General features: G+C 52.4%; 3 protein-coding genes across 8 annotated transcripts; 1 reads left to right on the top strand and 2 right to left on the bottom strand.

Annotated features, from left to right (window-relative positions):
• The first annotated feature begins 1,676 nt into the window (after nucleotides 1–1,676).
• Nucleotides 1,677–11,876, top strand: CABP4 (calcium binding protein 4). 3 transcript variants are annotated; one of them, XM_088832081.1, is made up of 7 exons: nucleotides 1,677–2,274; nucleotides 4,077–6,488; nucleotides 6,872–6,902; nucleotides 6,987–7,130; nucleotides 8,516–8,625; nucleotides 8,940–9,087; nucleotides 9,199–11,876. In XM_088832081.1, exons 2-7 carry the CDS (start codon nucleotides 6,111–6,113, stop codon nucleotides 9,225–9,227), a joined length of 840 nt encoding a protein of 279 aa, XP_088688207.1. In that variant the 5' UTR covers nucleotides 1,677–2,274; nucleotides 4,077–6,110; the 3' UTR covers nucleotides 9,228–11,876. The 3 variants fall into 3 exon arrangements, with proteins under 3 accessions (XP_088688207.1, XP_055271352.2, XP_088688206.1); XM_055415377.2 differs by lacking the exon at nucleotides 1,677–2,274 and having other exon boundaries at nucleotides 3,441–4,275; nucleotides 5,109–6,488; XM_088832080.1 differs by lacking the exon at nucleotides 1,677–2,274 and having other exon boundaries at nucleotides 3,441–6,488.
• GPR152 (G protein-coupled receptor 152) lies at nucleotides 2,267–4,123 on the bottom strand. The gene has a single exon (XM_055415370.2). The coding sequence runs from the start codon at nucleotides 4,121–4,123 to the stop codon at nucleotides 2,720–2,722; it is 1,404 nt and encodes a 467-aa protein (XP_055271345.1). The 3' UTR covers nucleotides 2,267–2,719.
• A 557-nt stretch (nucleotides 11,877–12,433) lies between the features above and the next one.
• On the bottom strand, nucleotides 12,434–20,237 carry TMEM134 (transmembrane protein 134). Of its 4 annotated transcripts, none has more exons than XM_055415376.2 (7): nucleotides 19,989–20,237; nucleotides 19,004–19,068; nucleotides 18,486–18,575; nucleotides 18,251–18,327; nucleotides 16,044–16,088; nucleotides 15,772–15,825; nucleotides 12,434–12,559 (listed from the first exon to the last, which is right to left on the bottom strand). In XM_055415376.2, exons 1-7 carry the CDS (start codon nucleotides 20,160–20,162, stop codon nucleotides 12,489–12,491), a joined length of 576 nt encoding a protein of 191 aa, XP_055271351.1. In that variant the 5' UTR covers nucleotides 20,163–20,237; the 3' UTR covers nucleotides 12,434–12,488. The 4 variants fall into 4 exon arrangements, with proteins under 4 accessions (XP_055271351.1, XP_055271348.1, XP_055271349.1 ...); XM_055415373.2 differs by lacking the exon at nucleotides 12,434–12,559 and adding an exon at nucleotides 15,254–15,623 and having other exon boundaries at nucleotides 19,989–20,236; XM_055415375.2 differs by lacking the exon at nucleotides 12,434–12,559 and adding an exon at nucleotides 15,432–15,658 and having other exon boundaries at nucleotides 19,989–20,235.
• Nucleotides 20,238–27,013: the final 6,776 nt, after the last annotated feature.

The raw sequence follows: 27,013 nt of genomic DNA, 5'->3' as shown, positions 1-27,013 counted from the left end.
GGAGAGGGAGGTGTGTCTCTCACCTGTAGAAGGCATGAATCTTCCAATGGGCCACAGGAGCCCAGCCCCATTGAGTGTGTTAGGCATGAGGTGGAGGGGCTGTGGAGTGTGGGGGGTAAGCCCTCCTTTCATCCCCTCTGGCCTTGGGTGTGCACGTTTCCCCCAATACAAAACCCTCCTCTGTGGGCTAGCAGGAGAACTCCTCTTCATCTCACAAAACCCTTCATGATGCTGCTCTTTCTCCTGGATAGCAAGTACCCATTATGAGTGGGGGGTCCCTCCTGGGACCTTGAAGGAGAGATTCTCCAAGAGGTGGGGTTAGGAGGATGGACCAGAGGTGAAGCCAGATGGCTGGCACTGAGGATTTAATCCCTGATCTGCCTGTCATATGGAAAGGCTTTAGGACCCCTGCCTGGGAGAAGGAGGAGGGGCATTCTGTGAGGGGGCCATAGCGCACACCCTGCCCTCAGGAAGTGGACAAGTCCAATAGGGTGGGGAGTGTGGAAACATTTGGAAAGTGGAGGAGAAGGCTGTGTGGTGGTGGGGGCAATGCCTGGTGGGCAGGATGCTGCCACATGGGCTCTGGTGGGTCAGCACTGTTCTGGGCCTGAGTGAAGCCCAGGGATGCCCACTGGTGTAATCAAATTAACGGCTAACAATTATTAAGCACTTACGCTGTGCCAGGCAAGGATCTTCGAACTACACAGGGATTAACACTCAGAAAATGGAACCATTATTTTGATCCCTATTTTACAGATGAGGAAACTGAGTCTCAAAGAGGCCAATAGCCTTGCTGAGGATCACACCCCTGGTGAGTTGTGGAGAACCAGGATTCAAACAACCTCTGAGGGGCACTGGAGACCATGCCCTAATCCCATTCAAAATGGAAGGCTGGCTGGAAAAGCACTTGACAAGTGCTTGATAAATATTTGCTGAATGAATGAATTCAACCAATTTGTGCCTGTCTAGAAATCTCTCTCCCACCAGCTTCAGTGGCCAGAATTCCAGGAAGTACTATGATTATGCTGCGAGTATCACCACCACCACCACCGCCACCCAGTCTGCTTCCATCCCTGGGTTGGTTAATGATCACAACAGCCAAATTTGCAAAGGGAACATTATCACCTGATTTTACAGAGGAGAAAACTGAGGCAAAGACAGGCCTGGGAACCAGAAGCCAGATCTTAGCGAACCACTTCAGCCTGCCTTTGTAGCAAGCACCGCTGGGAAGGGTAGCACTTAAAAGGTCATCATCCTTTACACCTTCTGGTAAGGGCAACCCTCAGCTTCTAAAGGTCATAATGCTGAGCTTAAGGGAATGGGGGCGGTGAGAGGAGAAAGAGTTCATGGTTTTAGAACCCCAGGGACTGAGAGAAAGCTGGGTGGGGTGAGTGCCAGAAGAGAGTGACGAGTATGAAAAGGAAGTGGGGTGGGGGAGTCTGAAAATAGACCTTCAGCACTTCCTAGTTTTTCTTGCAGGGTCTGCAGCTGGAGACGGAAGAGGCCGGCTCTGCTTGGAGACACCGTGTGACCTCCAAGGGGCCTGTGTTGTCCCTGGAGCCACTGGTCCCCAGAGTTCTCTGCTGGGACATCTTCCCATCTCTGCATCTGGGCTGAGAGCATGGAAGGGGCTGAGGCAGAGGCAGGACCAGGGCACGCTGTGCCTCCTCCGTGGTGGGGGGTGGGCAGGTGAACACTCATTGAACCCTCAAACGTAGCAGAGCTTGAAGTACCCTGGAGCTGCCCAAGGCACAGAGGTGGCCTCAAGTTCTCTCAGGCCACCTGGCCATCTGCAGCCCAGAGCCGGTCATGGGCACAGCTGATCATTGGCACAGCTCATCTTCCCGGAAGCTCACAGGATCCCAGGTGCTCCGGCCAGATGCCCCCTCCTTCCATCATCCCCAGGCCCTGCCTCCCTGGATGTCCACGAAGCATCTGTTCTCTGAGCCCCTTCTGTGTGCCAGCTCCTGCCAGCACCTCACACACCTTCTCATTTAATCCTCATGATGCCAGATGCAACAGGAGCTCGGAGGGTGAAGCTGCTTGTCCAGAGTCACCCGGAGCCGGATTGGAATCCAGGCCTGCTCGCTCTTGCCTCTGTGCTCACCACCTTGCTAAAGGAAGTCCGGCCCCAGCCTCACTGCCTGTTGGGGTAGGGGATTGGAGGAGAAGGCTGCCAAGTCCGCTTGTGGGCCGCTAAGGCCCCAGGCTCCCGATGGCTCCTGCATGCCTCCCTTCTCTGTCGGGACTTCCTCCTGGGCTCCTTGTATCCAGGTGAGAGGTCAGGATAGGGAGGAGGGCAGGGAGGGAAGGATTGAGGGAAGGTTGGATCAAGCCTAGGGAAGTCGCCCTGCCCGTCTTTGTCCTGCAGGACCTAGGCTAAGGAGGAGGCTGTCCGTGGAGTCTGGGGGGCATTGGAGAGCCGAACCCACAGGACATCATCACCTGTGGTAGCTTGGGGGGCGGTGCTGGGCCACTGTGTGGGGGCCAAGCCTGCAAGAGCTTGCTGGGACCAGGGACGTGACGTTCAACAAACCTTACGGGGTTCTGGCTGCTTCATGATCATGTCCCCCAAGCCCCGTCTGCCAGGCCCAAGGGACTTGGTAGGGGTTTTCCACGCGAACTTCCCCCACGTTACCCATCCTCCTCTCTGACGGGCTGGTTCCCCGTCTCCCCCGGCTCTTCTGCTGTCCTGGCGGGCCTGGACTTTCCCGAGCCCTCACGTGGGGCCTGGGCCCGGGGCCTCTTCTCGGGGAGCGCCTCTGGGGCCTTCTCCCTCAGAGGCAGCAGGCATGGCCGGGTTCACGGGGGCCTCTAGGGTGGAATCCATGGCTGGCATGGAGGAGGCTTCCTCACAGGCACTGGGGGCTGAGCTGGTAGTGGGCCCGGGGGGCTGCTGGGCCTTGGGGCTTGCCTGTGACTGGGCCCCAGAATCCAGCTGGGGTGGGCCCTCGTCGTCCTCCTGTGGCTGGGCTGCAGGGTTTGCCTGTTGCTTGGCTGAGGGGTTCACTTGTGGCTGGGCCTCAGCCACTGGCCCTGGTACCATCTGATCCCCAGAGTCCATTTGGGTCTGTGGCTCAGCTGGCATGAAGCTGCCCGGCCTCTCCTCACAGAGAGCGGCCGCAAAGGAGGCGAGCACGGCGCGCAGCAGGGCCCGGAGGTCGGCGCTGGCCAGGAGGCAGAGGAAGGGACTGAGGCAGCTGTTGAGCAGGATCAGGTAGTCAGAGTAGACCAGGGCCTCCCAGAGCAGGTAGCCGGCGTAGAAGTCCCACAGGAAGGCCAGGTACAGCAGCTGCGCCAGCTGGTAGGGCAGCCGCAGGACCACGTAGGCTGACAGAATGGTCTTGGCCACCCGGGCGAAGCCGCGGCAGGCCGGGGCCCCAGGCTGGTGGCGGCGGCAGGGCCGGCAGGCGGCGGCCTGGGTGAGCACGTGGCAGACGAGCAGCACGAGGAAAGGAAGGAAGCCCCCCAGGATCTCCAGCATCCGCAGCGGCAGCTCCTCGCTGTCCCAGAAGTCCAGGCAGATGACCAGGTCGTACCACCAGACGGCGGCCTCGGGGAAGACCAGCCAGGGCACACTGAAGAGGGTGGCCAGCACCCAGACCCCAGCACAGACCCAGAGGGGCAGGCGGGCTGGGCGGCGCCCAGGGTACCAGCGAGGGCACAGCGCCAGCAGGCAGCGGTCCAGGCTGAGGGTGGCCAGCAGGAAGAGGCCGGAGGAGTAGGACACCCCCCAGAGGAAGTAGTAGAAGCGGCAGGCAGCCGTCCCCAGTGGCCAGTGCCCGCCATGCTGGATCTCCATGATCTGGAAGGCCGCTGCCGCCAGGAACAGAAAGTCAGAGAGAGCCAGGCTGAGCAGGAGCAGAGCGAGCCGCGTGCCCGCGCCCTGCCGGGCCTGCGAGCCGGCCAGCCATGCCATGAGCCCATTGGCCGGCAGCCCCAGGAGCAGCAGGGCCACCAGGAAGACCGTGTCCCAGCCACCCTGCGGGTAGTCCTCGTCGTCGAGCTCTGTGCGGGGCCGGCGGCCAGGGGCACCCAGGTTGGCTTCCATAGCAGTGTCTATCTGGGGTCCCCAGTGCCTTACTGGACATGGAGTGGGCACCTGGTGAATCAATGAAGACATGAATGACTGAAAAGGAAAGAGCGGATGCTGTGCGTCTCCGTGGAAGTCGCTGTCCCTCTCTGGGCCATCGTCATCACCTTTGGGGTCGTTAGCCTTTGACGGGGACTTTCAACAGACTGCCTTACCTAGTCTTCCTGCAATCCAGCCTACAGGTAAGCAGAGGAAGGTGACTTATGCAAGGGCAGAACTCTAATTATTTTGCTGCCCAAAACACTGCTGTGTCCATGCAGACCAAACGAGAGGCTTTCAAATTCATTTCAGTAAGATACTATAGCAGAACTCCTGTGTGGACTTAAAGGGTGTGCTCAGGTTAAAGGAGGGACAGCACCCTTAGGACTCCAGGGAGCACAGTTTAAAAACCACTGGGGAAATCCCTAGTGGCCCACTGGTTAGGACCCGGGCTTTCCCTGCTGTGGGCCTGGGCTCAGTCCCTGGTGGGGGTACTGAGATCCCTCAGGCTGCATGGTGCGGCCAAAACAAAACAACCCCAAATGATCAGAGCATCACAGGCTCCCTTTTTGTCCGTATCCTGGGTTCAAGAGTTTGAGATTCAGACTTCCTTGGTGGTCCAGTGGTTAAAGATCCACACTTTCATTGCAGGGGATAGGGGTTCAATACCTGGCAGGGGAACTAAGATTCTGCAAGCCATGTGGTGCAGCCAAAACAAACAAACAAAAAGATTCCAAAGGGAAAGTGTTAAGGTCTCCTGGGCCCAAGAGTGGACAGAGAGTCTGGGGCAGAGGGGGAGGGGGCTCCCTTGTCCCCTGGGGTTACTCATTAGAAAAGAGAGTAAGGGGCTCAGTGGCATGATGAAGATGAGGGTGGCTGAGTCCCAGGAAGCCTGCTGCCCTCCCCTACCTCCTTAGTGGGGGGAGGGAGGCTCCCTCTGAGGTGGAAAAACCAGATGTCCCAGAAAGCCTGGGTGCTGCCTGTGGCTCGTAGCTCAAGCCATTTGACCTTTAGCCTGTGGTCTCCCCACCCCCAGGGCCCTTACTCAGGCTGACTCCACTCTGCAAGCTCCATTCTTTACTGGATCAGAGCCCAGGGCACCCCCGAGGCTCCAACTGGCAAGGCCTGGCTTACCTGTGAGGTGCAGGCCGCTGGCTGGAAGGAGCAGGGTGTGTCTGCCTGCCCAGAGGTCCGGTCGTCCACACAGCCCCACACCGGGGCCTGCTGCATGGTGCCCGGCGGCACTAAGGCTGCTGGCATGAAACCCAAGCTGAGAGGACATCAATCTTTCATGGACTGCTCGCCGGGGAAACCCTAACCCCAGCCCAGTGGGGCCAAGTGACCAGCCAGGCCCCCCTATCCTTGACAGGGCCAGATGGCCAAAACCCCTCCGCTTAGGCCCCTCCAGCTCAGAGCAGGTTCTGGGTCCCCCAGGGTGCACCTCCTCTGACGTCACCCCCGTGACCGTCAATCATCCGGATTCCAAGCCCCTGTGATCTGGCCTCTCTTCCCTCCTTTCACACACCCCTGCTCCGGTGGGATGTTGCCCACAGAGGGGTCACTTGTCCTCCCTCCCACCTCCCACCTTTGTACACACTCTTCCTCCTGCCTGAGATGCTTCCCCATGTCCTGAGGTAGCTGTGTCCTGCTCGTGTCAGACAATTGGGCTCTCTGGTGCTTCAGCAATACTGCTCCCATTTTATAGATGAGGCAACTGAGACAGAGAGGTGGGTCTGCTGGGTCTCCCAGCTCATGAGTGGCAGAGCTGGAGTCCGAAGCTCCCTGCGGCCACTCTGTCCTGGCACCCCGTGTTGCTGAGGCTGGTTCCCTTGACGGATCGGCTCTGCCGATCTGGCCACCCGCAGGCAGAGGGTGGGATTAGGGCCTGGGCTGCCTGACTCACTTACCTTAATCCCCCTCAGGGCCCGATCCCTGGTCATCAGCCCTTGGGGTGGCAGAGTATAAGCAGCTTTATGGGTCCTGAGAAGCAGGGGTGCTCCCTGGTGCCACTTCTCTGAGCCCTGTCACCCCTCTCCACATGGCCGAAGCGCAGGGGAGGGGGCGGCATGGCCCAGACCCGGCCCCTGGACCACAGAAGCCCCCCGAGGGGGTCCTGGCTTCCAGCAGTGGTGCTGAGGAGCCCCCCTTGATGAGGAAGAGAAGCAGCAAGAGGGAGAAGGGGCTCCGAGGGTCCTGGAAGGGCCCTGGCAGCTCTGGGGAGCAGACGCCCAAGCAGGGTCCTGAGGCCCCGGGGAGCAGCAAGACCCCCTCCAGGACAGGAGAAGGGCAGGAGGGGCCCATCCCTTCGGCCCCTGGGCCAGCCCCTCGTCGCCAGTCCCACCGGCACCGTCCTGGCCCCCAGCACGATGCTGCTCAGAGGACATATGGGCCCCTGCTCAACCGCATCTTCGGGAAGGTCAGGAGGGCCCGGGCTAGGGTTGGGGGGCCTGGGGGTGGGGTTGGTACTCATGGGCTCAGGTTCAGTCCACCCTTCCCCTAATACTCAGGCCTCCTCCAGTTTCTGCTCCAGACTCAGGAGCCGGGCTGTGGGGGCCAGGTTTCTGCAGTTGGGGGGCAGCCTGGGCAATGGGTGGAGCTAGACCACTAACCCAGGGGTCTGTGGCAGCTCGGGGCCCCCAGGAGCAGGAAGGGGGTCAACTCTTCTCCTGGGACTTCAGCTGCCTTCTCCCGCCCTTGTGGGACGGGCCCTGCCCAGGCCACTGTGGGCCAGGGCTGGAGGAGGAAGGCTGGCCAGAGCCCCGAATGGCCCCGGGGACATGCTGGACTATGCCCCTGCAGGACCGAGAGCTGGGCCCCGAGGAGCTGGATGGTGAGTGGCCCCCGCTGGGAGCTGTGGGCGGGAGGTGTCCCAGAGCCTGGCTGGCTGCCTGAGTCTGACCTCCCTCCCCTGCAGAGCTTCAGGCCGCCTTCGAGGAGTTTGACACGGACCACGACGGCTATATCGGCTACCGGGACCTGGGCGAGTGCATGCGGACGCTGGGCTACATGCCCACCGAGATGGAGCTCATCGAGGTCTCCCAGCACGTCAAGATGCGGAGTCAGTGCTTGACCCCACCTCCCCGGGGTGGGGCGGGGGAGTGGGCGGAGCCACCTGGCTTTGCCACCGGGGTCCTTTCCCTGCCTCAAGGTTCCCGGAACCGAGGGGTGTTGGGCGGTGGCTCTGGCAGACAGGGATGATGGTGGAGTGTGGGGTGGGGGGATGGCAGTTTCCAGGACAGTTTGATGACATTGGCCCCAGGCCACGGAGGGTAGGGGGACTAGGAAGGCACCGGGTGATCCACGAGAGGCCCTCGGGACTCAGGTTGGGGACCCCCATCTCTAACTGAGATAAAACGGTCCGTGCTGGTGCCAGCCACCTGGGCTGTCTCTGCCTCTCTCTGATCATCCTGAAAAGAGCCTTTTAAGGTTTGTTGGTGAGGCCGAGTGGGACAGAACCCTGACCACTCCTTGCGATTAAATGTCTGACGGGCATTTAATGTCTGATACTCTTGTGTGAGTATCAGTTCAGTTCAGTTCAATTGTGTCCTACTCTTTGTGACCCCAAGGAGTGCTGCACGCCAGGCTTCCCTGTCCATCACCAACTCCTGGAGCTTATTCAAACTCATATCCATCACGTTGGTGATGCCATCCAACCATCTCATCCTCTGTTGTCCCCTTCTCCTCCTGCCTTCAATCTTTCCTAGATCAGGGTCTTTTCCAATGAGTCAGTTCTTTGCATCAGGTGGCCAAAATATTGGAGTTTCAGCTTCCGTATCAGTCCTTCCAATGAATATTCAGGGTTGATTTCCTTTAGGATGGACTGGTTGGATCTCCTTGCAGTCCAAGGGACTTTCGTCTTCTCCAACACTACAGCTGATTTATCAAATATCAGGTTCCTTTCATCACAGGACACCAGCAATTTTTTTTCCCTTACAGTTCCCAAAATGGGATGTGATTTACAATTGATGTGAATATTTAGTGTCATGCCTCTTTCTTTCTCCTGAAGCTATTCATGGACCATTGGCGCTTTTTATAATTGATGGCCTCTGAGAATCCAGGGACTACCTGTGTATGCTTCTAAGGTGTTTTTACTGCTACCTGTCGGGTGCCGGCACTTTATAGCCATGGACTCCAACCGCAATAGTACCCTGTCCTCCAGTGGGGAGGCAGGTCCAAAGAGTCATCCGAGGTCACAGCATCAGTGGGACAGCCAGGCTTTGAATCCGGGGCTGTCTGGTTCCCCAGCCTGGTCTCAGGCCCCCACACCTGGTGCTTCACTGAGAGCCCTTGAGCATCTTGCCCCCAGCAGAGCCCCGGGCTGCAGCCTCCCACCCCTGGGGTCATGGAAGCTGGTATCCTTCCTGAACGCAGAGTGGGTGAGGGGCTGGGGTCCCTCCCTGGGCCCCAGTCCTCACGACTGTGAACCTCTGCCTGGGTCCGCAGTGGGTGGCCGCGTGGACTTCGAGGAGTTCGTGGAGATGATGGGCCCGAAGCTGAGGGAGGAGACGGCTCACATGCTGGGGCTGCGGGAGCTGCGAATTGCCTTCCGCGAGGTGCGGGGCCCCCGGGGGGCTGGTGGGTGGGTGGGTGCTGGGTGGCGTCCTTGCTGGCCTCAGGGGCGACTGGGAGCCTCAGCCTCTGGAGGCCCCGAGCCCTGCAGCTGGTGGGACTAGGGCTGGGACAGGGGTCGGAGAGGGTTTGGCTCACTCCCGGCTGGGGGTCTACCTCGGAGGGCTTCCCCGGGGGCAGGGGTTCACGGCCTCAGTCTGGGAGGAGGAGGAGGGTTTGGATGAAGTGGGGGTGTCCAGGCAGGGTGGCGGTGGGCCCAGGAAGAGGGTAGGAGGGCTGAGTCCCGCTGGAATCGCAGTTTGACAGGGACAGGGATGGGCGGATCACGGTGGCAGAGCTGCGGGAGGCAGCACCGGGTCTGCTGGGGGAGCCACTGGTGGGTCCTGAGCTGGACGAGATGCTCCAAGAAGTGGACCTCAATGGGGATGGCACCGTGGACTTTGATGGTGAGCCTCCTCCCAGACCAAGCCCGATCCCTCTGGCTCCCTGGCCGAGCCCAGTGCCTCCTGGGATGGCTGACCTGGACCGGCTCAAGCCCCGCCCCTTCTTTCCTGCAGAGTTCGTGATGATGCTGTCCCGCCACTAAGGCTCCTCTGGCCCCAGACACACCAGCAAGGTTCATGATGCACGTCCTCGCCGGGAGGCCCCAGGATGAAGGAGACCCAGCAGCCCCCGGGCTTCTGTTCTGACAAACTCTGGCTGGAGAGCTGGCTTGTGATGTCACCTGCCAACCCTCATCCTGGCCTCCCTTCCACCCGAGCCACCTGGAGGAAACCTGCCTTCGACCGCCCATCATTCCCTAGTGTGACAAGGTTTGACTCTCTCCAGCCTCTTGGGAGGTAGGGAGCTCCCTGCTATCGGCAGCATTCAGAGATGGGGCAGCGTAGGGGGTGGTTCTGGTAAAATGGGAACTGAGAAAGGTGGCTGGACTCCTCTCACTCCTTATATGTGGAAAAAAAAATTTTAAGCTGAACTTGAAAGACAGGGATGATCCCAGGTACCAGAGACAAAGAGAAAGTCTAAAAGTGGGTGGTGCGAGGAATCAGAGGCTGTGGGGGCTTCAGGGGTGGAGAGGTTCGGAAGTCTGGGCTCGGACACCCAGGAGGGACCTGTAAGAGGCTGAGGAGCAGGACATGACTTCTGTACATTCCAGGGTCTCAACAGGCTACCCTGTTCTTGAAAAAGGGGCCAAAATATACCGCTACCCACAAGCCTGAGAAAGTGACAAGTGCAGATGTTCAACAAAAGTTACCCCAATGAACCTGAAACTCAGGTCTGCATGTCAGGCAGGAGTGTGGTCTATATCTGTGGTGTGAAAAGCAGAAAAAATAGGAAAAAAACAAAAAACTGCTGAGAAAGACACTCTTTCAACCCCGGGCACATAAGACTTTAAAAAAACCCCCAAGCACCCCTGTCACTTCTGAAGATGAACTCATGACAAAGGATGACAAATCACATAAGGAAGCAAATCACCATGAGGGAGATGTAGCAGATGCAGGAAACAGGAGAGTCAGCGCTCCGAAGCGGAAATCATGAAACACTCTAAAAAAGACCCTGCTGCTGCTCCGCTAAGTCGCTTCAGTCGTGTCTGACTCTGTGTGACCCCATAGTTGGAAGCCCACCAGGCTCCCCAGTCCCTGGGATTCTCCAGGCAAGAGCACTGGAGTGGGTTGCCATTTCCTTCTCCAAAAGAGACCATGAGGTAAATGCAAAAACAAAGAAACAAAACAGACAAAATAAATGAGACCCCTATCCGTAACAGCATGGTATGAAAACTGAATAGAAAGATTTAAAAAAAAAAACCCAACAGAACTTCTAAAAATAGAGGATATGGCCATTGGAATAAAAAAAATCAAGGGATAAATTAAACAGATTGGACACAATTTAAGAAAAGATTAGTGAACTGGAAGCTATATCTGAGAAATCCCCCATAGGCAGCATTGAGGGATGAATGACAGAGAATCTTAAAGAGTAGTTGAAAGTCAGGTGAGAGAGGAGAGTGAAAGGCTGGTTTAAAACTCAGCATTCAAAAAACAAAGGTCGTGGCATCTAGTCCCATCATTTCATGGCAAACAGATGGGGCAAAAATGGAAACAGTGGCAGATTTTATTTTCTTGGGCTCCAAAATCAATGTGGATGGTGACTGCAGTCATGAAATTAAAAGACACTTGCTCCTTGGAAGAAAAGCTATGACAAACCCAGACATTGTACTAAAAAGCAGAGACATCACTTTGCCGACAAAAGTCTGTCTAGTCAAAGCTATGGTCTTTCCAGTTGTCACGTACGAATGTGAGAATTGGACCATAAAGAAGACTGAGCACTGAAGAATTGATGCTTTTGAGCTGTGGTGTTGGAGAAGACGCCTAAGAGTCCCTTGGACTGCAAGGAGATCAAACTGGTCGATCCTAAAGGAAATCAACCCTGAATATTCATTGGAAGGACTGATGCTGAAGCTGAAGCTCCAATACTTTGGCCACCCGATGTGAAGAGTTCACTCACTGGAAAATACCCTGATGCTGGGAAAGATTGAGGGCAGGAGGAAAAGGGTGTAACAGAAGATGAGATGTTTGGATGGTGTCACTGATTCAGTGGACATGAGTTTGATTCAGTGGACATGAGTTTGAGCAAACTCCAGGAGACAGTGAAGGACAGGGAAGCCTGGTGTGGAGGACAGGAAGTGCAGTCCATGGGGTCTCAAAGAGTCAGACAGGGCTTAGCTACCGAACAAGTAGCTGTTGTTAGATAGCTAAGTCATTAGGAGTCTCAGAAGAAGAAAATGTAGAAAATGGGCATGAGGCAATATTCAAAGAGAAGATGGTTAAAAATTTTCCATAAAGACTTCCACAAAGACAAGGGCCCAGACTGAAGGAGCACACTAGAGCTGGAGAAGGATAAATAAAAGGAAATGTATACCTAGATGTATCCCAGTGAAACTGCAGAATACAAAAGGAAAATCTTGTAAATAACTCAAGAGAGAAGTCAGATTACTTACCAAGGATTAGCAACTAGACTCTCCAAAGACTGTTTTTTCATTGACAACAGTAGATGCAAGAGGAAAATGGAATAAATTGTTCAGTGTGCAGAAGAAAAAGAAGTGCCTGCTGAGAAGCCTGCACTTAGCTCATCTTATTCGAGAATGAAGATGAAATATAAATTTTTTTCAACAACACAAGGCAGAAAGGGTTTCTCACCTACAAACTCTTTGTTGAAGGGATGGCTTCAGTAAGAAGAAAATTCAAGGCAGAGTGTGTACTAAATAATAGTCAGAAAAGAAACCAGTAAACATACTGGTTGCTCTAAAGAAGCATTAACTATAAAAAAAAAATAATTTGGGGGATTTTAAAACGAGGGACTAAAAATTAGACAAAAATAAAATGGAAAATGGGAAAGAATACTTTAGATATGCTGAAACCTTTTTCTTGTTTTTCCTAGAGTAGGAAGATTCATTGAGATTTTGTTAATCATGTAAGGGTAACCACCAATATAACAGAAATAGAGGTAGAATGTTCCATTCTCAACAGTTTAATCAATAGAGGAGGAAAACGGAGAAAGTGAAGAACTCTTGACTAAGCTAGTAGAAATCTGGGAAAGAGGGAAAAAAGCAAAGAAAAATCTACAGAAAACATTAAAACAGAAGGAAGAAATAATTCTTAAAAAATTACAATAAGTATAAGCAAGTTAAGTTCTTTTTGGTTAAAAGTTGGGAGTTTCAGTCTCAGAAGAAAATATCAGTATTAGACTGGGGTCCCTGTAAGTGATGGAGACCCCAAATAACAATGCATTAAACTGGATGAACATTTATTTCCCTCACAGGAAGAGTCTTAGTTGAAATCCAGCTGTATGGTCTTCAGGCACTTAGGCTTCTTCTGCTGGCTGCTCTGCCATTCTGAGGGTGCAGCCACTTTTGTTGTCTCCCACCTGACAGAATGGGAGCAGAAACAAAGAAGAAAGGGAGCAATCAGCCTGAACCACTTATACCCCCAGGGCTCTGCACCTGGGACAGCTGGTTGCAAAGGATGCTGGGAAATGCAGTCTTTCTTTTGGGGGACCTTGTGCCCAGCTAGAAACCAGAGGTTCTTCTACTACAAGGGCAGAGCTGCTGCTGCTGCTGCTAAGTCACTTCAGTCGTGCCTGACTCTGTGCGACCCCATAGACGGTAGCCCACCAGGCTCCGCCGTCTCTGGGATTCTCCAGGCAAGAACACTGGAGTGGGCAGAGAGCAGATCTCAAAAGGCAGATACCCAGGCTCTTACGCACAGCTGAGTGCACATATAAGAGACACATTCAAAACATAATCACAACTGAAAGGCTGAAATTGACACCTTGGGAAAAATATTGACTAGGAGAGAATTAACCAAAAGAAAGCTAGTGTGACTACAAAGCGGGCTATGGGGGGAAAAGCGTCAGGGGTAAATGGAGTCACAATTCACCAAGGAAATCTAATGTTCTTAAGCTGCATGCAACTATTAATGCACTTTCCAACTAAAAAGAAATCATATTTAGAGTTTGGAGATTCATTATTTCCTGAGGATGGTATTGCTGTCAACCCAACTTGGATTACATAAACTAGCAAAGATGAGGTACATTGGTCACATTAAAACTTTAAACCTTGCAATTCAGTGTTCTGTCGACACATTCATATGAACCAAGGTTGGCATCCTTTTTCTGAGAAGGGTCAGATAGCAGAGTTTAGGCTTTGTGGATCATATGATTTCTGTTGCTCTTTGTAGTAGTTTGTATGGCTGAGCAGCCAAAGTCAATATACAAGTGTGGCTGTGTAGAGAATTTGACAAATAATTAATTGAATGCAACTTACTGACACCAAAATTTGAATTTCATCAACTTGTGTCACAAAAGCTCATTATCCTTTGGCTTTTTTCCCAGCCATTACTAAACTGTGAAAACCATTCTTAGTTGGGGGTTATATCGGGCCTGTGACATATAGCTTGCAAATCCCTGAAATCATCTTTTTAAAAAAATTTTATTTTTGGCTGTGTCAGGTCTTAGTTGTACCACGGAGGCTCTTTCCTGCATGGCATGGCCTCCCTCTAGTTGCACACCAGCATAGTTGCCCCGCAGCATGTGGGGTCTTAGTTCCCTGATCGAATCCGCATCCCCTGCACTAGAAGGTGGGTTCTTAACCAGTGGACCACCAGGGAAATCTCTGAGGTAGTCTTATAATATGGAGCATCACCACTTCTGGTTAGAGAAAAACTTCTAACAGAATCACTTAAGACTGAAATGACAAAAAATGATGAGCGTAACAACTCTATGTTAATTGCTAATTTGCCCACTTTCAATGGATGGTTTTTATAAGTTTTCTTTTTTTTTCTGTGTTGGTTCTGATTATATCTATTGAAATGTAATTTTCTGTCTGATTAGTCTGGTAATACAAACTGTGGGCTTTTATCTTACTAAAGCATCGGTCCATAATACATTAGAAATGAAAACTGGTCCATTGCCTCCAGCTAACTTGAGAATCACTCGTTTAGGAGTTCCTGCATCTAACTGGTGCCCCTCACAGTGCCTTGATTGGTGGCTGAGAGAGGGAAGTCTGGGTTGGACAGATTAGCTGTGAGAGCAGGGGCCTTGGTGTTCATTCAGCAAAATCACAGAAATCTAAAGGTACTGTCCTGGCTGCTGCAGACACAGTAGAGGCCACGTCAGACCAAATACCACCTCAATGGCACTCATGTTTTACTGGGAGTGGAAGACTGTGAACACGTAAGAATACGAACAGGGTCACCTTGGCCCACACTCATTCGGCCAGTTGGTTAGCTGGGGACCATACCGACTTGCTGACACCCCTCCCGCTAAAGTCCTAACTCTGCCCTTGGCTGACCCAGTCTCTCTGGGCCTCGTTTTCTTGGAGGATGACCAGAAATAACCTGTGTTAAGTGTTTAGCACACAACCTGGTGCCTTCTAAGAGTCTGATAAATGGCAGCTATTATGATCTCAGATTTCAGGGTGCTCAAAGATTCTGTTTCCTGGTTATTGAGATCCAGAGATGCTCGGTCCTTCCAAAATTCTGCCACGGTCTGTTTCCAATGCTCTGTGATTCTAAGTCTTTGATCATTGAGGCTTTCTGTCATACAGGCCCTGATTCCTATGTCCTTTGCCCCTGTTCTTCCCAAAACCTGGGCCTGGGAAGTAGGGCAGTGGGTGGAGGAGTCTGTGCAGCTGCCTCCTGGTGGCCCACATTTGGAGCTGGCTGTTGCAGCCCAGGGCCCCAGAGCCAGGCTGGAACCGGGATACCAGCCTCCAGGCCCCAGGCCTGCGTCCCAGATTGCCCCTGGCCAGGGCCATGGCAGGGGTCGGGGGAGGCACCAGTGCTGCCCCTATGAGTGGAGACCCAGCAGGACCAACTCGGCTGACAGGGAGAGCCTTCTCCTGGCTTTCAGGGCAGAAAAGCTCAGGCCAAGCTCTGCCGCTAACGAGCTATGTGACCTTGGGCAAGTCTTGGAGCGTCAGGGCTGTTTCTGTACCATGGCGAGGAACAGTCCCAGAGCCCTTCAGCCCCATGGTCAGTCCTTTTCTTGGCCTTTCTGGCAGGGGGCTGTGGCCAACCTGGTGGGCCGGTTGTTAGGGCTAGTAAAAAGCCAACTGTGGGCTGAAATTAAGCACCGCTTTTATTAGCACAAAACATCACCAACCCAGCAACCCCAGGGCCTGAGAATAAGTTAAGGCACAGAGAGGGAAGAGGCGACTTTCCCAAGCTCAGGTAGTGGCACGAGACCCACATGCCCCAAACTTCCTGAGCACACTCCTGAGAGGACAAGAGGGCTTGAGGGCCCTGGCAGGGCTTTTCCCTTGTGATTAGGGGCCCGAAGCCAGGTGCGGACACGGGGAGTGCCCCTCTAGGGGTGCGAGGAGGCCGCACACACTGGGGCCTCTCGGCACCGACGCTGGATCCCGCCGTCTGCCACTGGCTGCTCACTTCTCGAAGTAGGGCAGGTAGAAGAACTGGAAACCCCGGTGACCCTTGACGGCGCAGTAGATGAAGATCACGTGGTAGACTGCAGGGCGGGGCCTCTAAGTACTGGGCCCCGCCCACATCCTACCCAGGGCCCCGCCCACGCCCAGCCACGCCACGCCCACATCCCCGCCCTCACCCGCCACCCACTCGCACCTCCTGGGACCAGCAACAGGAAGCCCGGCACGAAGAAGATGGCGCTGGAGACACCTGCGGGAGGGGAGGAGGGGTCGGGTCAGGGCAGGGAGGCTCCCGTGCTGGCTCCCAGGTGGGCTCACTGCCTGGGCAAGTCTCCCTCTCCGAGGTCAAAGGGGCCGTTTCCTGCCGGGAGGGTGCTGGCCACTGGAGGAAGTGGAAGGGCTTGCCAAGGACCCCTGGGCACAAGAGGGGAGTGAGCGCTGCCTGCGAGGGTCGGAAGGGCCGCTCACCTGGCGAGGGGGCCACCTGCAGTCCCACGCCGGTCAGGATCAGCACTGCACACAAATGGAGCCGCGAGGGTGAGGGCAGGCACCAAAGGAGGCAGAAGCTGGTGGCAGGGTGGGGACCTCCACCCGCAATCCCCCACATGGCTTAGGTCTGAGGAATGGTGTCCCCCACCTAAGCTGAAGGCCCCCTGGGTAGAGAACCTCCAGGGGAAGCTCACCAAGCTCTGTGTTTTCAGAGCAGGACACCTGGCAGGCCCTGGAAATGTCCGTGAAAGGAGAGATTTTTGTCTGCTCCTTGGAATCCCACGGGGACCGGCAGATGAGGTCTCTGCCTCCAGGCCCTTCCAGAGTGGAGCAACCAATAAGAACCTCCAAGCTACAACCCCAGTGATCAGGCAGCTCAGGAGCCTGGGGAATCAGAGAGAGCTTCTTGGAGGCGGTAGCATCTAAGCTGAGCAGAGGCAGCAGCAGCAGGAACAGTCACCATTTAGTCACCTTTACCAGGTGCTACCAGGCACTGGGCTAAGTGTGTTACACGCAGTGCCTTATTTAATTGTCACCTTGATTGAATGAGATAAGTATTGTCACCCCCACTGCGAAGAAGAGGAAACTGAGGCACAGAGTTTGGGGGGAGGGGCAGAGTAACTTGCCCCTGGCTGTACTGGGAGGTGGAGATACTGACTTCAGAGGCTTTGTTTTGGGCACCCCACAGGCAGAGAGGGAGAGCAGTGTTCCAGATGGGGACAGGCTGGCAAAGGCCCAGAGTCTGGAGGGACTTTCTAGGAACTTCCAGCTTTTGGGGAGACTGGAGAGGCAGAGTTCAGGTTTCAGGAGTTTGGCAGGGCCTGTAGGCCCTGGAGAGGGATGTGGACTTTGGTTAATGACAGTGGGCACTGGGGAAGCTGAGGAGGTCATGGCTGGATCAATTTTTCAGATGCTGAGAGAGTCCGGGGTCCCCAGTTATAGGATGGGATGGGCGTGGAGCTGGGGAGCTGGGCTCTGCAGCCCTGAAGACTGCGGGGTACAGCACAGAGGCTTGAGGACCACCGTGGACAGCTGTGTGGTTTGTGTCCTGCACAGAACACCTCAAAAAGGATGGGACGGCAGCTGAAACTCACTCTCGGTATCCTGGCTCGTGGCTGTGAGCTCTGCCCACTCAGAGGAGGCAACTTTTTCTAATTCCTCTTTCTAATTTATGGGGTGTGGCGGCCTACAGGCCTGGCAATGTCACTGATGTGGGTTTAAATCCCAGCTCATCTACCGCCCAGCTATGACCTTTCACCTGTGTCCTTATTTTTGAACTGGGATAGTAATAATGTTTGCCCTGTCAGGTGATGAGGATAAAATGAGGTAAAGCAGATAGCCAGTGTGACTCGCAAGTATTGGGAACGTGGTGGCTCCCTCCCCTGCACACACACCCAGAGCTGAGGCAAGGATGCTGCCCAGCTTTCCTGCTAGAGGGATCTGACCTTCCTGGAGGACGGAGAGCAGCTGCCACAGTTGGGCCCACGTTAGGGGCTCCTCTTGATCCCAACCCTAGATTCTTTCAGGGGGACCCTGATTCCTCAGCCCCACAGAATGAGGAGAAAAGGAGTCAGAAAACATCTGGCTCTCGTTTCTCCCTGCTCTGGGCCTCAGTTTCCCCATCTGAGTAATGGGTGCGGGGGTGGGGGGGGAGGTCCTTGTCAGCTCTCAGACTCCAGAGGAAGGGAACTGACAGGTACCCTGTGGATCGGGCTGGCAGGGTACTCCGCAGTCCGGGCCACTAGGCTGGGCGTATCCTTGCTCGCCTACCCCTACATTTAGGTTCTGAGTTGTGGCCCTATCTCTCTCTTGCTGTGTGACCTCGGTAAGGAAGCGGGCCCTGCACCTGGTTCAAAGTAGACACAGAATAAATAGTAGCTGTTACTTTCTCTTCCCTAAGGGATTAAACAGACTGGAAAAAAAAAAAAAAAAAGGAAAAGTTTGGAGCATGGAACCAGGTTCCGTTTTCAACTATGTGTGATTTCTTAGCTGTGTGACTAGGAGGCTGCACCTGCCCCTCCCAAGGCCTCAGCTTCCTCATCTGTAAAATGGGGATGGGGTCATGCTAGCCAGCGGCCTCCTCAGGGTGCTGGGTGGCTCACGAAGGGTGCAGAACCTGAGCAAAAGGAAGGTGGAGCCCTCATGGGGGTAGGCAGGGTCTGCAGGGGGCCCTCGGGGGCACTCACCCAGCCCCAGCAGGAGAAGCAGGAAGGAGGCCAGCACTACCCGGTGGTTCTTCTGGATCAAAGGGTGTTGAGTCCAGCTGGATGGCAGCAGAGCAGGAAGAGTGTGGACACGGTGACAGGAGGCCCACCTCCTCCCATGGGCACCCTCCCCCACCCAGAGGACCGCGAGGGAGTAGCTGGGGCTGCCTGTGTGGGGGCAGGGGCCACTGGTGATGGGATCAGGGCCGAGTCTCACCTGCAGCACGCATTGTAGGAGCGCTGAGTGCTGCTGCTGATGCTGCTAAAGGACCACTGGGAGCTGCGGATGGATGTTCGGCCAGAATCCCTGCAGGACGAGTGGGCCCAGTGAGGGGACAGGGGAGGTAAGGGACCCTTTGGGACAGGAACCATGATGACGTTGTGGGGGATGGTGTCGAGACTGGGGCCGGGTGTTCTTACAGGAAAGGGGCACTGAGAGAGGACTGGGGTGAAGAGGAATTCAAGGGCCGGGGGTTTCTGCAGGACAAGTCACCTGTGAGAAAACAGGGGCCAGACCAGGCCGGGGGTTTCTGCAGGATAAAGAGCCTGGTGGAGGTGGGCAGGTGAGGTTGGCACTAGGATAGGGTGCAGGACAGGGACCCCATGTAGGGGTCTCTTTAGGACAGGATGTGAGAGAGCTAAGTGAGGTGAGGTGGACGAGTGAGCAAGGGCCTGGGGACGGGAGCCAGAAGCATGGGGGTAGGAGTATGGGGTGGGTCCCCACCTGGCCCTGACCTGGTGCTGACTCCCCCATCCGGCTCCGGAGAGGCCTGGGCTCCATCCTCGTCATTCTCCAGGTTCTATCCCAGAACACAGGGCTCAGAGGGGTTACTGGGCTCAGGCCCTTCCTCACTCCCCTCTGGTGGAGAGGAAGAAAGGGAGCCCACACAGCTGTTTGCCTGGCAGCTTGACAGCTGCTCCCTCCGCCCTCCCCGCAGAACGGGTTTGGTGATTCACAGAAACTGAAACCCAGGTAGGAGTATGTGCTGGGGGCTTTGGCAGGGAGGAGCCAGCAGGGGCCAGGAGATCTCCCAAGCTTTGGGAGTCAGGGTGGGGGTGTCAGGATGGTATTTCGGGGGCCCAGAATGGAGGCCCTGGATTTGAAAGGCCAGGGAAGGGCAGGCCAATCGTTTGCAGGTTTGGGGCACAGGAATCTTGTTCAAGTTCCCAAGACAAGGAGTCTAGAGATGGTGGAGGTCCTCTGGAAAAAGAGGGATTTCCAGTTTAGTGGGAGCCAGGCACGGGCAAGGACTCACTCATCATGTGAGTCAGGGCCTTCAGCTCTGGAGGAAAGGATGGGGTGGGGACTTCCAGAACTGAAAAGGGGGTACTGGTTCCCGTAGGATTATCTGGCCTGGGGCTCTCCGGGCTGCTTCTGGGTATGGACAAAGTTTGGTTCAAGTACAGAAAAGCTCCCCATCCCTGTGAGGTAAGGAGAGGGAGGGTCGGTAGCCAGGATGGATGGGGACTCAAGGTTGGGGTCTCCAGCTGGGGTGGGGGCGAACTCCTAGGTGTGGGCTCTCCAATAGTGGCTGGGGACTGAAATCAAGAGCTGAGACGGTCTGGGCAGGGATTTGGATCAGTGGCCAACTCCCGGGGGCGGTCTCCCGCTCCGGCCAAGGCCTCTAGTCAGATTCTTGAGTTGGGGTTCTCCAAGGTCCGGCCTGGGGTCCACCCAGACTCAGGCGAGGGTTGGGGTGAGGTGGGCCGGGCGGTTCACCTGGTAGCGCAGCCGGGACTGCTTGTCCTCGTCGGCCACCTCGAACCGGGCCCGGCGCTCGAAGTGCAGCGGCCCGAAGCGGGCGACCCCGCTGGGCTCGAGCCCAGGGCCCGCGTCCTCCAGGGACAGCTCGAAGGCGTCATCAATGCTGAACTGGGGCCGGGAGGCACTCATTGCCCCGGCCCGCTCAGGCGCGCTGCGCGGTCGCCTTCTGCGCCCGCAGGCCCCGCCCCCGCGCGCAGGCCCCGCCCCCGCGCGGTCGTCTGGGTTGCTCGACGGTCCGGCGCCCAGGCCGAGGCCCCGCCCTTACATAATGGACCCGCCCCCGCCCGCCTTCAACAGGCCAGAGCTGCCGAGCGCCGAGCAGACCGATGGACCGGGCCCTCTCTCGTCCGAAACCAGCTGGGCTCGCCGCGCCGCCCAGCGGCCGCCTCGGCCAGCGACAGCGGGTGCCGCTCTCGGAGGCAATCCCTGGGTATATAACGAGGGTCTTGGAGGGGCTGCCACGCCCCAGCCTTCCAGGCCCGAGCTAGAGCCTTCTGCATCCCAGCCCGCTCCTTGAATGCCGAGGAGACTCCTGAGGACTGTTTTCCCACCCTTACTCGCCACGGCCCTGCTCGGGAGAGGGATTGTCACCACCGTGCAGTTCAATTCAGTCCAGTCGCTCAGCCGTGTCTGACTCTTTGCGAACCCATGGACTGCAGCACGCCAGGCCTCCTTGTCCGTCACCAACTCCCTGAGCTTGCTAAAACTCATGTCCATCGCGTCGCTGATGCCATCCAACCATCTCATCCTCTATCGTCTCCTTCTCCTCCTGCCGTCAATCTTTCCCAGCATCAGGGTCTTTTCGAATGAGTCAGTTCTTCGCATCAGGTGGCCAAAGTATTGGAGTTTCAGCTTCAGCATCAGTCCTTCCAATGAATATTCAGGGATGATTTCCTTTAGGATGGACTCGTTGGATCTCCTTGCAGTCCAAGGGACTCTCAAGAGTCTTCTCCAGCACCACAGTTCAAAAGCATCGATTCCTCTGCGCTCAGCTTGCTTTATAGTCCAACTCTCACATCCATACATGACTACTAGATGGACCTTTGTCGGCAAAGTAATGTCTCTGCTTTTTAATATGCTGTCTAGGTGCAGATGTGGAAAAAGAGTTTATGTGGCTTGCACTGGCTTCCACGCAGCAGGCAAAGTGGTCTTTTAATACATACCTGGTCTTGTTTTTTAAATATGCTGCCAAGTCACTCCTCTACATAAAACCATCCCTTGGTTTTCCATTGTGATTAGAATAATACCTGAACTCTTGACTAAAGCCCACACAGAGCTCTGAACGGTTGCAGCCTATCTCTCCCAATCTCATCAAGTTCCCCTCTGCCCCTCTTTCACCTCATTCAGCCACACAAGCCAAACTCCTTCCATCTCAGGGCCTTTGCATGTGCTTTTTTCTATGCCAGGAAAGCAGTTAACTTTGCTCTTTCTCCGGGGTGCGGGGATTTTTTCATCATGTGTGTCTCTGCTCTAATGTCACCTCTCAGAGAAGCCTGACTATGCAATCTAAAGTCAGTTTCATATCACACAGCACTTACCTGAAATTGTTGTTTTACACTGTCTTATTCAACACTGTGTCCACTGTGCCCAGAACAGTGTTTGGCACTAAGTAGATCCTCAATAAATACTTGTGGATGACATGAATAAGTGTTTCATCCCCAGTTCCCAAATGCTTGGGAGTGGTAGGGCTGGGATTCAAATGCAGTCTAGGGGAGCTCATGCCCCTCCATCCACCCACCCTCTTTCATTTTGTGACTCCGTGTACAGAGCTGAGTCAGTCCTGCACAGTTTGAGACGCATCATCACCGTGAACAAGGCCGGTCTTGAGTTATGAATTATTTAACTCTCCTTGAGTTATTTTCCTTCCTTCACTCCTGTTTTTCCTCCTGCCTTCCGTGGGACCCTACATCAGTGTGCTCAGTCCGCTGCTTTGAATCCTGTCTGGCCCTCTACTCCGCGTGGCATTGGCTCCTCCGTGGGTGTGTTTGCAATTTACAAACATAGTATCATGTATAATACTCATTCTGTTGTTTACATTTGTACACTCAACACTAATGTTTTCCACCTTCACCTCATTTTTGCTTCTACTAACTATATTCGGCATACCGTGTTGAGCATCCAGCACTTTTATTATTCACCACAGCCCTCAATGATATACACTTAGCTTGGCCTCAATGCCCCCATCACATAAGTTGCTATTGTGAACATCTTCACACTGTCCCCTTATGAAGAGTGGAAAAACCCCTCTTGAAGTAGGACTCCCAGGCCATAGGGTACATGCACCACTGACTTCACAAAGTATCACGGATGGTCTCTTGAGTAGCTGTACAAATTTGCACTCCCACCATACAGGTTTCAGTTTTCTCTAGGCCCTCAGTATTCCAGCTTTGTAATGGCCTATTAAGCTATATTTTTTGAGGGAGCTGCACCCAGAGGCATATGGGATCTTTGCACCCTGACCAGGCATTGAACCTGTGCCCCCTGCAATGGAAGCATGGATTCTTAACCACTGGACCACTAGGAAACTCCCATGGCTGATTAATCTAAAGTTGGATCTCTTTTTCATCTGGTGTCTCTGACAACGGGAAAATTCGAACAGCTCTTCATGCACGTGTCAGTTCATGGTGGTTCCTCTTCTGCGAATTGTCTGTTCCTACCCTTCATCCACTTTTTTCTGTTGTGTTTCTAGCCTTTTTCCTGCTGTGTTGTATGTCTGTGCATATCTAATTATTAACCCCTTGCTGGTTTTTGTTGCTTTTATCTCCTTCCTGTTTGTCTTTGTCTCCTTACTTTGTCTAAGTTGCCCTTGAAGAATCATCCTCATTTTTGTATGGTCAGATCCATCAGGTTAGTTGCACTGGAATTCCAGCCTTCTCTGCTCTAGCTTTGGGATCTCGGAGGGCCAGGACTAGGTGGAGGGGAGTGAGGCACTCATCTTGGGTGAAAACTGTAAGGTGACACCAAAAAACTCAGTAAGCAAGATCAACAATATTTTAATACATTATCTTTTAATATTTGTTTGTTAAAGTGTGTCATGTCTCAGTTGTGCATACAGGGTCTTCATTGTGGGAGGTGGAATCTTTTCATTGTGTGTGGGCTCCAGAGATCCAGGGCGAAGTAGTTGTGAAGCTTGGATTAAACTGCATGTAGGATCTTAGCTTCCTGACCAGGGATCAAACCTGTCCCCTGCATTGGAAGGCAGATTCTTAACCACTGAACCATGAGGGAAGTCCTTAATGCATTATTAAAAAAAAAAATCAAATTGAAGGTAAAAATCCACGATGAACAAAATATCAAAATTTTGAATAAAAATAGGATTAGATCTTACATGACCCACTGTACCCTGGTCCTGACCTTGCTTTGGGCAAGTTACATGACCTCTCTGTGCCTCAGGTTCCTCCTTTGTCAGGTGGAGCTAATAACAGTGTGTTTCCTTCTCAGGAAATTAATTTAAGATTAAATTGGTACATATTCAGCAGCATAACAGTGTCTGGCACATGTCAATACTTGATCAGTGTTAGGGGTTAAAACAATTCATGAGATCCTTAACCCTATAGTCTCTACCTTTGAACAGGGTAGAACGAGAAGACATCCAGATTTATTTCAATGTAGACTTAGTTTGTTTCCTCAGCACTATCTGCCAATCAGTTCTTTCTCTTTTTGGACTGTGGTGCCATTTTTATCAGACATCAAGTATGTTGTTGCTAACATGTATATCTATTTTAAGGTCTGATTTTGGTTCCTTTGGTTCACTTGACTAATTCTCAGCCAGTACCATGTGCTTTTTATTACTATGGTTTGCCCTGCGGTTTAATATGGCAGGGAAAATCCCCTGCTTTGGTCATCTTTTTCAAATTTGATCTAGCTTGTTACAGACTTTTATTCTTCTACAAAAGTATTACAAAAATCTTCTATAAATATCCTCCCAATTATCACTGGGATTTCACTTAATTTTTAGATTGATTTCAGAAAAAATCACAGCTTTAAAAGTTAAACTGTTCTAGGCATTAACAAAGTATGCCATTTATTTGTATTTTCTTTTATGCTCTTAAATTTTTTTTCTCCAAAAAGCTCTGGGCTGTGTTATTTCCTAAATACTTTCTGATTTTATTGCTGGTTATTTTCTACTACATTTTTGGGTGGGTTATTGATAATGTTAAGAGCGTTATTAATTTTTTTTAACATTGCTGACTCTAATTTATTAAAGTGTCTGTAGATTCTGTTGGATTTTCTATGTAGATATAATCACTCATTTCTTTTTCTTGGTTTATTGCTTTGGCCAGGACTTCCAGTACTTTGCTAAACAACATCATTGATAGGGAGCATTCCTTCTTTGTTCCTGATTTTGAAGGGAATGTGAGTATTTATCCATCATACTTAATTGCATATGGCTTGTGTCATTCTGATAAAGTTTCTCTTTTCCCCTATGAGTTTTTTATCATAGTCATGAAAGCAAATTTAATCAAATACTTTCTCTGCATATTTTGAAATAATCATTTGACTTTTCTCCTTTAATTCACTGATTTGATGAATTATAATAGTGGATTTTTTTTTTTTTTTTTTGGCCAAAGGATGTGGCATGTGGGATCTTAGTTCCCTAACCAGGGAGGAACCGAGCCTCCTGCACTGGAAGTGTGGCCTTAACCAGTGGACCACCAGGGAAGTTCAGTAATGGATGTTTCTAATGTTAAACTATTCATACATTTTTGGAATGAGCCCTACTTGATCTTTTTTTTTTTCTTTTTCTTAAAAATTATTTATTTATTTGGCTATGTAGGATCTTAGCTGAGGTGGGCTCCAGAGCACGCAGGCTCAATAGCGGTGGCGTTCAGGCTCAATTTCCCGTGGCATGTGGGATCTTAGTTGCCCAGCCAGAGATTGAACCCACTTCCCCTGCATTGCAAGGCAGATTCTTAACCACTGAACCACTGGGAAGTTCCCTTTTTCTTTTGAGAAAGCATTTTAAAATTTTAATTGTGGGTAATACACATGAAATTTATTATCTTAAACATTTTTAAGTGCAAAGTTCAGTAATGCTTTGTTGTTGTTCAGTTGCTAAGTCATGTCTGACTCTTTGTGACCCCAAGGACTGCAGCAGGCCAGGCTTCCCTTTCCTTCAATATCTCCAGGGGCTTCCTTGAATATCTCAAACTCATGTCCATTGAGTCAATGATGCCATCCAACCATCTCATTCTCTGTCACCCGCTTCTCCTCCTGCTCTCAATCTTTCCCAGCATCAGGGCCTTTTCCTGTGAGTCGGCTCTTCACATCAGGTGGACAAAGCTTCAGCTTCAGTGGAACCTTCAAAATTGGAGCTTCAGCTTCAGCATCAGTCCTTCTAATGAATATTCAAGGTTGATTTCCTTTAGGATTAACTAGATGGATCTCCTTGAAGTCCAAGGGACTCTTAAGAGTCTTCTCCAGCACCACAGTTGGGAAGCATGAATTCTTCAGCACTCAGCCTTCTTTATGGTCCAATTCTCACATCCGTACATGACTACTGGAAAGGCCATAGCTTTGACTATACGGACCTTTGTTGGCAAAATGATGTCTCTGCTTTTTAATACACTATCTAGGTTTGTCATAGCTTTTCTTCCAACAAGCAAGTGTCTTTTAAAATCTGCCACTGTTTCCATTGTTTCCCCATCTATTTGCCATGAAGTGATGGGACCGGATGCCATGATCTTCGTTTTTTGAATGTTGATTTTAAAGCCAGCTTTTTCACTCTCTTCTTTCACCTTCATCAAGAGACTCTTTAGTTCCTCTTCACTTTCTGCCATTAGGGTGGTGTCCTCTGCATGTCTGAGGTTGTTGCTATCTCTGCTGGCAGTCCTGATCCCAGCCTGAGCTTCCTCCAGCCTGGCGTTTCGCATGATGTGCTCTGCATGTAAGCTAAACAAGCAGCGGGGCAGTGCCCAGCCTTGATGTATGTCATAGTAGTGCCCGTAGAAGTGTCCTGGTGCTGCTGAACATATTCACAGGGATCCCCTAGTTGCCTAGCGGTTAGGGCTCTAGGTTTTTGTTGCCATGGCCTGGGTTCAAACCCAGTCTGGAGAACTGAGATCCTGAAAGCCATGTGGCAAAAAAGCAAAAACACAACAACAAAAAACTAGGTTCACATTATTGTATAACGAATCTCCAGGATCTTTTCATCTTGCAAAACTAAAGCATACCCATTAAACAACTCCTCATTTCCTTCCCTCCCCCCAGCTCAACTACCATTTAACTTTGTCTCCATGAATATGACTAGGTACCTCATATAAATGGAATAATGTGTTACTAATATTTGTCTTTTTGTGAATGGCATCCATTTAGCACACTGAGGCATTTTTATGTATACTAGTGGATTCATTTAAGGTTTTTCATATCTATGTATGTGTGCATGCATGCACAGTCGTGTCAGACTCTTTGCCACTCCAAGAACTGTAGCCCTCCATACTCCTCTGTCCATGGGATTTCCCAGGCAAGAATACTGGAGTGGGTTGCAATTTCCTACTCCTGGGGATCTTCCCAACCCAGGGATCAAACCTGACTCTCTTGTGCCTCCTGCATTGGTAGGCGGATTCTTTACCCCTGCGCCAACTGGGAAATCCTTCATATCTATATTTATTAGTAAAATCAGTGTAGATTTTTCTTGCCTTATGGTTTAAGTATCTTTTTTAGAATCAAGATTAAACTAGTCTCGTAAAATATGTTGGTTGACTTTCCCTCTTTTTCCATTTTCTGGAACAATCTGTGTAAGAATACAGACAACTCGTTGCTTCAGAATTTGGCAGAACTTGCCTGTAAAACTTCCTGTGCGAGTGAAAAACAAAAGCTAAAAACAAAACATGTTTTCCTTTCGCCCCAGAGGTCCCACCTCTCTCAGGGGACTTCTTGGGGAAATGAACCAACATAAATATCTGAAGCCCTCAGCACGTGGGGCAAAAGGGACGGACAGTAATTCTTCCCAGTCATGGAGTGAGGACAGTGCACAGGCC

This window comes from Moschus berezovskii, chromosome 25, assembly GCF_049115385.1.
Source record: "Moschus berezovskii isolate FMDL1 chromosome 25, NW_MosBer_1.0, whole genome shotgun sequence".
NCBI classification, from domain to species: Eukaryota; Metazoa; Chordata; class Mammalia; order Artiodactyla; family Moschidae; genus Moschus; species Moschus berezovskii.
This window is presented reverse-complemented; position numbering and strand designations above follow the sequence as displayed.